The following is an 11,850-nucleotide window of genomic DNA, read 5'->3' as shown; positions in this document are numbered from 1 at the left end:
AAATATAAAAAATGTAAAATATTCATGTCTCAATGGTCCACATTTTAGCGAAACGATATGTGTGTGTGTGTGTATGTGTGTGTGTGGTAAAGCAATGAATCAAAAGTAAGAACAAAAAGATTCTTTAATTTTTAATCTTAATGTAACTGCCTACCCACAGCGGGGCAGGCAGCCTGTTGGTGAAAGAGAAGAAGAGCTGTTCTTGAGAGGATTTGTCAAGACCGGCAGGATATGATGTCATGACCGGAAGTACACATATAAAACGGAAGTCAGACAAAATGAAACAATGTGTAAGGAAATAGAAAGATATTTAAAATGTGTTCATATAGCAAATTGCCCCAACATACCCCCCCCCCCCCCTGACGAACACCTTTAAAATCGGTGTAGGCGAATAGAAAGAAGAGAAAAGAGAAAATCACGAAATAAAATAACAATGTACAATAAAAATGGCAACAATACCTAAGTAAAGTCATGTCATTCGCTACATCAACTACGTCTTCATGGCATCCTGGGTTCCTGGATGATGATCACCAGGACGACGAGGAGGAACAAATTTGTTCTATAGCATTTATTCGCAAGCAGGCCCCAGGGTGTGATACTGATGAGCAGGTGATCGGGAAAATGGTATGTGATTCATCAACGTGGCTCCAGTGACGTGCTGCCAATATAGCGCTGGTCAGACCTCTGGCAATATTTTTCTCATCCACGAGGGGGTATCATTTGCCTTTTGTCCATGTTTTTTACAGCTTCATCTGTTGTTAAGGCTCTATATACGTAAATCAATATTGTATTGTATTTTGTACAGCCACCCTCATTTCAAGCTCAGATACCTCAGACCCATATAACTTAGGAATTAACTCTTTTTTTCTGATGAAAGAAGAGCTAAGCTTTCTCACGGTGTGTTGAATGTTTATATAATCCTAAAACTCAATATCAAAATCAGAATCAGAATCATCTTTATTGCCAAGTATGTAGAACACACAAGGATTTTGTTTCCGGTATAGAACACGCTGCATCAGTAGGTCCTCCAATTTGAGTGAAAATGACAAAAACCCTGGCACTGGAGTGGACACATTTTTGCACATCATCTGGCAGTGAATGAGTAAATGAATGGTAAAATTCACTAGTGAGGTGGTGGTGGTGGTGCAAACGTTATTTTTTTTCACTAAGCATCAACATGCTGACAAAACTTCCTGTGGCCTTGAGTAGGTTCAAAGCCGGTTTATAAACATGAACACAATCGATGAAATTTGGATCACTATGATTGAAGGTTGTATTTGTTAAATTCAGGATTGAGAGGAAAAACCCTGGAGAAACCTGCTGTTTTCTTCAGAGGGGACCTTGACTGACATCGACGGGGTGCAGCGTCAAAATGAACACATGAATTCAGACAGATTTATTCATATTATATGCCAAAAGCACGACATGTTGCAACACAACAAGGCCTCATGCGGCGAATGGGTTTGTTTCTTCCAAACACGTCAGATGAGTGAAAACCTCACAGGTGATGTTTGCTTGTTGGGTTTTTTTTTTGGTTCGTGGCCTTACTTGGCCATACAAATGTCTTGGATGAATACATAAGAAAGAGAAAGTGGACTTGAGAACCAACAGAGTTCCCGTAAGAACCAACAGAGGAACAATGAAGGGACGGCAGTGAGACAGCTGATGCAGTAAATTGCACAATATTGTCAAATTACTGCAGTGGATGTAAGCAGGTCCGATTGTCTCCTACATCACACATATACATGTATGTATCCACGCGTATGCATTTGTCAAGACCCACACTTCCATACGTACCAATTACATCGTCATTTCTAAGCTATCCGTACTTTCAAGGATGATTGACAACATCAAAATAAATAAATACATACATCCAGTGAGACTACACTTATGAAGAATGCTTACAGTCAGTCATTATAAAGCCTTAATAAACAGTTATAAATGACTTCTAACAGTTATTTAAAAAAAAACAATGGTGTCAAAGTCAAGGCCCCAGGCCCAGATCTGGCCCACCACATCCTTTTAGGTGGCCTGCAGAAGGATATCAAGCATGTCAAGTGCCACGATGCTTGAACCTAAATTTTAAAATGGGTTTTCAACCAATCAGGAGGAGCTCTAACCTAGGGGACATCACAGGTGTTCCCATTTTTTAATTAAATAAATCAGAGACCATAAGTCAAAGAGATCAACATTGATGGTAAAATGTAGCTCATAAAGCTTGCTGTGCAACAAGCATGTTAATTCAATGTCCTTTGATAGTTTATTAAGGCTTAATAACATGTTTATAACTCATTTATAAGCACGTTCGTGATTGTAAAGTGCTACCAAAAAAAGGCTAAATTCTAAGGAGCAGTAACTAGAAGTAAAAAAATAAACGGGACCACCCCACGCAGACACTTTATATGTTAAAGACCATCTTGTGTCCAAGGTGCTATTAGAGTAGCTGATAAAGCATAGACAATTTGACAGTATTAGTGGGAGACATCAACATTAAAGCACAAATAGAGACAAGAGCACTGAGGACAGTCACAACAAAGCACAACGGGCTAAAGGTTTTTCTTAAGGGTATATGTGATTTCTGTACACATTTTATTTTACCCTTACCTTGTTGTGTCACCACTAACAGTTATAGCTATGATGCAGTGGATTCATGTCAAATCAGATCAGAAGGCAGTGCGAGCTGATGGCAGTGCGAGCTGCCTCAGTTTTCCGCCGGAGTCTCTTTGGCAGCTGCTGCGGCTAAAAAAAAAAAACAAATATATAATTGAACTCCCTAAAGTGAACCTCCATTTTGAATTTGTGGATATAAGAGGTGAGAGGCAGAGGTGACGGAAGCCAACAAGGGAGGTGAAAAGGGGCAGCTCACCTTTGGAGACAATAAGATTTTCCTCCTGCGCTTCCTCATCCCCGGGGGCCCTGCAGAAAGAGAGAGAGGGTGCCGCGGATTGCCATGGTAACCGCATGTGTCACGTGGCGTGACTAAAGTGCATTTTGTCATTCAGAAGGGCACAGCGGCATACCTGGGTTTCTGGCTGATACTGCAGCGGCACCGTCGACCTTGAAATGCAATGGGGAAAAAATCATTTGCAATGTACAGTCCCCTTCCAAAGGACTTGAACAGCAAAATTAAAAAAAATGTTGTATATTGAAGATATTAGAAGTTTTAGAGCAAACAATGAATATCAGAAAAGGGTCCAGAATCCCAGGTTTTATTTATTGCTATTTAATAATAATACTGTCAGGATTTGCAAGGTGGTGGTGGTGGTTGTGGACCCCCAAAAAAGCAGGCAGGATGGAGGAGCAGGGTTTATTTGACAAAATATATGAAATAAAGTTGGCAGGAATAAAATCTCAAACAACAAAGTCATCAAAACAGAAAGGTCCAAACTAGCAAACAAAACCATGAGTAAAACATGACAAGACGAAACAAACCTGACAGGGTGAAACAAACAATGACCCCACAATGAATGGTCGTGCCAGGAGTCCTTTTAACTGCCACTGATTACAACGGCCATCACCTCTGCAGCTGAAGGCCCTACAGTGCCACCCATTGGTCGCAAACCGAAACATGACAAATACATTTTATTTACAAGCGACTTTCAAAACACCCAAGGACACTTTACAAGATTTACATCTAGATGTGGCAAACAAATGTGTTAAACTAAGAACATATCTTAAGACAACTTTGCCAATTGAAATAAATGTCTTCTTTCCTTTCGGCTTTTCCCTTCAAGGCCTTCACAGCGAATCAATGTCCTCCATCTTCAGAGGTTTGATTCACATGTTTATTTTGGCCAAGCTTTTACGTCGGATGCCCTTCCTAACAACCCTCTGTATTTATCCGGGGCTTGGGACCGGCACAAGAAGACACTGGCTTATGTCCCCTTGTGACTACAGAACAAGCAACTCTATGAACGTAACAAAGATGAAGATGCTCCGTAAAAATAAATGTAAAAGCCATTGATGCATTCTAATCCTCATTTTGTACTTGGTAATAAATAAATGAACAAACAAACAAACAAATAAATAAATGAACAAACAAATAAATACAGAAATAAATAAATAATCTAGTCTCTATCCTCACTACGTTTAACATATTGAATTATATTGAATGCAATGAATCAAATAGATTTCATGAAATCTTTGAATTTTCCTCTTGTGTATGGTTTTTGACAGCAGGAGGCACTATGATAAAGTTACACAGTACATACAATAATAATAATAATAATAATAATAATAATAATAATACATTTAATTTATAAGCGCCCTTCAAAACTCTCAAGGTCACATTACATTCACAGGATACGATTTACTGTGGGTGAGTGGCGGCAGCCACACGCGCCAGCGTTCACTCAACCCGGAAGTAACTCAGAAGAAAGCTAGCTATCTTAAAAATTAACTCATTTTTTTCTGATGAAAGAAGAGAGTGTAAGGTATCTTACGCTGCATTGAATGTTTATGTAGTCCTAAAACTCAATACAGTCCATAATTTAAAACTTCAATCTATTATATAAACTTCGAGTTTTATTTTTGTATTTAAATTTGACGGGTGACATAACTTCATGACAGATCGATGAGAAGGTTTCTTCGGCCGTCATCTGTACAAAATTGAAGGTTTCAGACGTTTCGCCTCCTATCCAAGAGGCTTCGTCAGCGAACTATAGTCTGACTGGTCGTATCGGCCCTATTTATATATCCCTAATGTCCAGACATGGCGGCGCCGGACACAGCTATGATAGGTCCCTACTCTCAGGTTGGGGGGAGCAGAGGACCACTCCCTGTGGCCCCACTGATTGTTCCTACATTCCTGACTAACGACTGGCCTATTTGCCCCACTCCCACTGGTATCATCTCATCAGCATTACGAATGTTGCCTAACCTGTTTTGCCTAAGCAGGCTATTGTATGAACAATCCAAGTTGAACCTTCATGACAGATGTAGGTGAGACAGATATTGGCGATATCATAGATGAGCACATGCCGCAGATCTGAGCGTTCGAGATTACTTCACTCACCACCAATCAAAGTTGCTCATCTGATTCTTTTTAAAGGTGGCACAGTCAGCCTCGCATAATAATAATAATAATAATACATTTAATTTCTAAGCATAGTGATGTGACACCATTTTGCGAATCAGGTGTGAGTTGACGACACTATCTGTCACCAAACTGTGACACAACCAGGTGCATGTCACACAGGCCCAAAAAACCTTTATGAGGTGAATTTACTTACTGAGAATAAGCAGAATGCCCAGCGTAAACAGCACCACAGCTAAAGCCAGTCCACAAATCCTTAGGCTCTCGTAGTCTACATGGCAAGATGGTGGGTGTCAGAGATGCACGGATGCAAACATTTCATTTTATCATCATGTAGACCAGGGGTGTCAAAGTCATTTTTTGCCGCGGGCCACATTGTAGTTATGGTTTCCTCTCGAGGGCCGTTATGAATTTGGGGAACCCATTAGAATGTTTAAATCCTTTCAAATATTACATATAGAGGACACAGCAAATTAATGAATAACTCGTTTTCAAATCTGAAGTCAAGAATAATGACTTTTATTGTGGTTGACATCCAAAAATATGAAATTTTGGCTCAGATTTTAGCAATCATCATGGAATTTAACAAGTTTGATTTGCTTTCGCGGGCCGAAAAAAATGATGTGGTGGGCCGGATTTGGCCTGCGGGCCATGACTTTGACACCTGTGATGTAGACAAACAGTATAATTGCATATGTTTGGAATGTCTTACATTCTTGAAAATGTGCTCTTAAAGGACAACTGACACATTTTTTTTGTTTCCTAACTGACATCAGAAAAACGTTTTATAGCATCTAAAATACCCAAAACACGCAGGCTGATATTTTTAGTCAAATGCAAAACACCAATTAAAATGACTTAAAGTGTCACAAAACTGCCACAAAATGAGCTCGAAAACTGGGCAGATTCAGAAAGAGCCTCCCCCTTGTTCGTGACGTCACTAGTGGTCACACACTGCCTTGCTCCAGAATCAAAACAATGGCTTCAGAGAGTTCAGATTCGGAGAAGATGCTTTCTTGTTACTCATCCAGTTATGAATGTGATTCAAATAGTTCTGAAGAGGAAAGCATAAATGTTTGCAAACAATTAAAGAAGTCCTTCCGTATCAATTCGAGCTGTCTGGACTCCAATGTAGCGGCCATAAAATGATGGCGCCCAAGTTCCGTTGGAATGGCTGATTTATCCGCTGGGAATTTGTGTAAACTTACACATTCTTCATGCGTGTGACCGCAAATGGCTGCGACACACAACGATTCACCATCGTGTTATTGATGTAGTTTTCCTTCTAATTTCGCCATCAACACGAATCAGCAGGATGTTTTCAGACCAAACAAAGTAAAATGCATCGTGTGTTGCTTTCTCGGTCACGGGCATTCCCTCCGTGACGTCACGAAGGGGATCGTCATCAACTAAAAAACAAGACTTCCTGAATATTCAGCGCGAGTCTTAAAACGTAAAATATAGCTACATGCGGTGGAATCTTTGTAAAATACGCTCAGTAGAAGTCATTTGAAGCCATTTTACAAATTATGGACACAAGTCCGGCGACGTCAGTTGTCCTTTAAGCCCATCCAAATCCAATGTTCAAGCAAATGTGAAAATAATTAACCCACTCTTCGGGTAAAAGTAAACCTATCTGCGGCATAAACTAACCCTGCATTTTGTGTGGATATCATAAGCAAGTACCAAATGGACAAAAAAAAGAGATAAATACCATAGACGAAGGGGTTTTCCTCCTTCTCCAGTTCATCTATAAAAACACATTACAACACATATTTCATTCTCAACTTGTTTTTTTTTTTTATTGATTTTTGTGTTGGGTCAACTCACCCTGAACATCAACGTCTGCGAGAGCTGATAGTCATCCACACGAGTCCAAGATAAGACACAATAAAATATAGCCTTAGTGTGGTGGTTGACAAGTTAAGACAGCATCAGACATCAAGCATGTGTCACCATTGTGCGAGTTTCACACTCGCCGGCTGTGCGAAAGTCAAGCACACACACGCATACACACACACACACACACGTACACGCACACGCACACACAAAAAAAAGCCCTCAAGGAGTCTGTGATGAGTCGATGCTGCTTCCACTTGGATAATTTGCATCATTGCATGCCTCGGACTTGGTTTTGTATGTTTATGAGTTTCATATAAGAGGCCAGCAGGGACATGACTAATGGCTGGACTCATTCTCACACAAGCAATGTAAATGTTCTCATAAATAGAAGTGGATTTAAATATGTGAGTGTTTTTAAAATCGACAAATAGAGCAAAACAGTCATAGATTAGGTTAAAAAAATGAATTGAATGAATTAAAATTGATGTGACAAAAAAAAAAATTGCAAATTTCCCCATTATGGGCGATTAAAGGCTTTCTGATTCTGATGCGTTTTAATGTACCTGTATGTTTTATGGAGTTGTCATGCAACTAATAAAAATGAATATATATATATATATATATATATATATATATATATATATATATATATATATATATATATATATATATATATATATACATATATATATACACACACATACATAAAGTCTCGTTATATCGATATTCAAGGGAGTCCGAAAAAATATCGATATAACCAGGACTATCGATATATCCGACCCTGTTTGCATGTAATTTTCTCCGTGCGTGCATAGAAATAGTATCGATATAACCGGGACTATCGATATATCCGATATCGATATAACGAGACTTTACTGTATATATATATTAGTTTTTTTAAGAAGAAAGTTATTTTGGGTGGCAAAGCAACTGAATTGATGCAAAAAGTAAAAAAAATACCTTCATGCTCAGTGCCAAATATTTTCAGACACTATCTTAAAATGATAAATGATCTTTGACATTGAAAGTGTGCAGTCTGAAATTATTATTTGAGAACTAATGTGTTTTAATTATATTTTTTTTAATTCATGCATTGCAATATTTTAATGATTTATTTGAATTAAATAAATGCTTAATGCGTGTGTAAAATAATGCTCGCTCATTTTTAATCATTTGTGTCACGGTCAATTATTAATCAATTATTTAATTAATATGAAGAATTGCTCCAAATATCAACTACATTAAGAAAGTATATAATGGTATTTTTCAAAAATGTATTCTAATAAATCAATGCATTTCAAAGAATTGGTTTGAGGAATTAAGGCTAAATTAATGCAACAAATGATCTGTGTGTGTGCGTGTGTTCATATACTTACCAGCAACACACACGAGAAGCGAAGAGAGGATGAGAGAAGTAGTTTCCATGGCAACTGTTGACAAATAGCACTAAAAAGGGAGGTTGAGGAGAGCAAAAATGAGCATAAAACAGGAACATGGCCATGGCTATGCTGCATTTTGAAAAGCGGGCCCCCTTGTACATCCATCAAATTCCTGAACAACATGGCACTTGAACCCATTGCCAAGCATTGTTACAAAAAGCTGAACAAGATTGCGTTTAAAATGGCAGAGCTGCTGTTCGTCGTTTCTCATTCAATTAGAAGGAGAAGAAATAGACTTACTTTTCCCTGACAAAAATATGCCTGTGGCTATGATATCCCATACAAAACTAGATCACGCAGCTGGAGTGACGTCTCTCTCTTTAAATGGTCGTATCGATTTGCTTGTAATGTAATATAGATGAAGCTCACAGGAAGGAAATTCTACTAATGGATCAAGAGAGTTCTACATGATGTATTTGAGAGACAGTCATCAAGAGAGGAGTTGGTTTGATGAGTGTATCTAAAATGTTGATAGAACCCTGTTCAAATGCAAAAACACACAAAAAAAACAGCATGCATAAGCAAAATAAATGTTGAGAAACGTCAACGAGATCAGCAGGAGTTTGTATGAGGCTGATCAGAGACTCATTTAAAGGACAACCGACGGCTCCGGACAAGTTGTGTCCATAATTTGTAAAATGATTGGTGGTGAGTGAAGTAATCTCTAACTCTCAGATCTGCCGGCATGTGCTCATCTATAATATCGTTGATTACAGACACTCCCTTACTTATGAAACATTCGAGTTACGAACAACGGTACATACAAAACATTTTGTAGTAACATATGTAGTATTCTCTCCAGTTTTACATGTACATATCTTTATCGAGCATATATTTTATATATTTTTTTTATTTTTAAGTACAAACCAATACAGGTCACTTATATAAGCCTTAAACATACATTCCGTACAAATAAACATACATTCCGTACAAAATATAGCACTGAAGCAACTGATTAACAAATTCACTTTACGACCACTCGGAACATATCTTGTTCGTAAGTTGCGAAGCGTCTGTATCTGAGAAAAAAATACATTGCCAGTTAGGGTGTGTGCACTTTTGCAACTACTGTCAAATAGGGTGTGTAGATCTTCTATAAACGTTGTAAGCATGTCTGAAACACTCTCATGCAGAGATATTATGCCGAAACACCCACATCTCCCGCGGATGTTACGTTAGAGACAAAAGGCAAGAAGAGGTGCATTGAGTTTTGTCCGACTAGAAAATGAGAATTTGCCAACAACATAGGCGCCTGATAACTTAACTTGAGTGGGCGGTGACGTTGACGTGCAGTGGTAGCAATTATGTATTTTTTTTTTTAGGTGTCCATGGACCACTTCCACACAGTATGGAATTATAAAGTCATGCACCCCAACCAACATATAATGACGGCCCGGAAGTACCGTCTTATCTTTTATCTGTCATTTTAGAATAAATTAATACTTGCGTCATCCTCAAGGACAACATGCGACCTTGGCCTATTTTCATCCATTCCACATGCACACAAAGTGTACCACTCACATCAAACGTTGATTACAAGAACGTGCTCTTTCACATATTGCAGTCAGTGTATTTCAAGGTGCATTCTGTCAGATACCATTTAAATCAATCCGCCCAACATGGTTTTTTTTTTGTCCCCTTAATGCTAATAGGGACATTTAGCGCATCATACATCAGTAGAAGGATCATTCCCCATTACATTTGGCAATACGTATATAGATAGCTGCTTCAGTGCACTGGTTTATGTTTAAGATGGAATCAAAATCAGAATCATCTTTATTGGCCAATTGTGTAGAAAATCCGCTATATACAGTACTACCAGACTTTTAACAAACTAAAATACACAATATATATATATCCAGAAAGATTGAAGCTAACAGTTAGCATATAAAGCTGTTTTGGATAGCACTTAGCAAGCCCCATTTTACTATTTTACTAAAACAAAGCTGTGCTTATATTAAATGTTTATGAATCTCATTGACAGTAAATGAAAATATATTTAGTGTGGTCAATTAAATATTTAAATATCTCGAGTGTAAAATTTGTATTTCACGAAGCATTGATTTATAAATGAAAAAAAATGCACGATAAATTCTGCAGTTTCATGACGTCATGGTCTGCGTTTTGAACATTAAGTGGGTCAAATGAACCGATCAAACTTACGCAGTAGAAGACCCCCAACGTGACGTCACGTGGCAACTATCCGTAAGGTCCTGAGATGTCGGGTTTTTTTCCTATCTCCGTGGTAACTGGGTCCGGTTGGATAATCTATAAGGACCAAGGGAGTCCACTCGTGAAACGCGAGGGGCGTGGCGGCGAATCACCAAATTAACGAGATCAGCCGCAAGTGAAAAACATATATAAACAATGAGATGACAACGACAAATACGAAAATAAGATAAGGAGATGTGCATTAAGAATAGACCCTTTATACTCGCGTGTGCATTCAACCTGTGGCTCGCCTGATGGCGGACGGGAATGCGTCCATTATCCACCCACCACTACCAATTTCGATGTCGAAGCGTCACGACTGCCATTATACACAAGCCTATTGTTCATTATAAGACATGATGTTGATTTATTGCGCAAAGAGACACACCTTTGTTCGAAATATCACTCAGTTTTATCTTTCGGAGGGGTGATAGTGAAAAAAAAAACACGCTGACGAACCAGTCATCTATTGCATTGAAGCTGCATTATAAATGATAATCCTAATTACGAGCGATTTACCTTTTGTTTATCCAGCAGTCCAACAGAGATAACCCCACACGGATAACGCTCAGCTGCTCTCCAATGTTCTCCTCTGTGTGCGTGTGTATGCGGCTGTGTGTGTGTGTATCAAGAACCCGAGAAAAAAAAACGCTCTTTATTTTCCCTGAAATCGAAACAATTTCATTATTACTAAGAGCAGCATTTTTTTTCTCAATGTATATTTTGCTAGTCAAAATTTTTGGACAACGCAGAGATTCTGCAAATTAAATCAAAGGAAAAAAAATCAACAGAAAAACAGGATATGTTGAGGATTCTTTCATGGAGATTATGTGCATGCGCACACGCATTTAAACAGCCCTTTAAATATTTGAAGTGCAAGACATACCCTGAGCAAGGGATGGGGGGAATAGTCATTTGTTTTATTTATAGAGGAACCACTACAGTTGCTTTGGAAAGACATTTTCCCCATAGGAAATAGAATTGATTCACAGTAAATTTAAAAAGTGACAAATTAAATTTTTACTTGAAATTATATAAAATTGGATTTTTTTGCAGACCATGATTTGACTTGACTGTAATTTAAAAGTAGAATGGGAATAAAATTATTACACATGAAAATATTTGCTGCTGTCTTCCTGCTTTCCACTCACACAGAGTAACGTAATGTCTTAATAAGCCCTTATGTCATGCTAGAACATTTAAAGACTAATGATTTTTTTAACCTTTAAAATAGAACTAACAGGATATTTATATACAAATAGAAAATTCTCCTGTGAATATCCCCAGGCAACAATTAAAGCTGAATTCTGGCTCATATTAATC

General features: G+C 38.1%; 1 protein-coding gene across 2 annotated transcripts; it reads right to left on the bottom strand.

The window, feature by feature from the left end:
* Positions 1 to 370: 370 nt before the first annotated feature.
* fxyd6 (FXYD domain containing ion transport regulator 6) lies at positions 371 to 11,170 on the bottom strand. Of its 2 annotated transcripts, XM_089013590.1 has the most exons (9): positions 11,047 to 11,164; positions 10,480 to 10,584; positions 8,254 to 8,323; positions 6,866 to 6,889; positions 6,750 to 6,785; positions 5,232 to 5,306; positions 3,021 to 3,057; positions 2,867 to 2,916; positions 371 to 2,739 (listed from the first exon to the last, which is right to left on the bottom strand). In XM_089013590.1, exons 3-9 carry the CDS (start codon positions 8,300 to 8,302, stop codon positions 2,702 to 2,704), a joined length of 309 nt encoding a protein of 102 aa, XP_088869716.1. In that variant the 5' UTR covers positions 8,303 to 8,323; positions 10,480 to 10,584; positions 11,047 to 11,164; the 3' UTR covers positions 371 to 2,701. The 2 variants fall into 2 exon arrangements, with proteins under 2 accessions (XP_088869716.1, XP_088869715.1); XM_089013589.1 differs by lacking the exon at positions 10,480 to 10,584 and having other exon boundaries at positions 11,047 to 11,170.
* Between the last annotated feature and the right edge of the window lie 680 nt (positions 11,171 to 11,850).

The sequence above is a fragment of the Hippocampus bargibanti genome, linkage group LG14 (genome assembly GCF_051943395.1).
Source record: "Hippocampus bargibanti isolate YZ-2025 linkage group LG14, ASM5194339v1, whole genome shotgun sequence".
In the NCBI taxonomy this organism is placed as follows: domain Eukaryota; kingdom Metazoa; phylum Chordata; class Actinopteri; order Syngnathiformes; family Syngnathidae; genus Hippocampus; species Hippocampus bargibanti.
The sequence above is the reverse complement of the archived record's forward strand: the minus strand, read 5'-3'. Positions and strand labels throughout refer to the sequence as shown.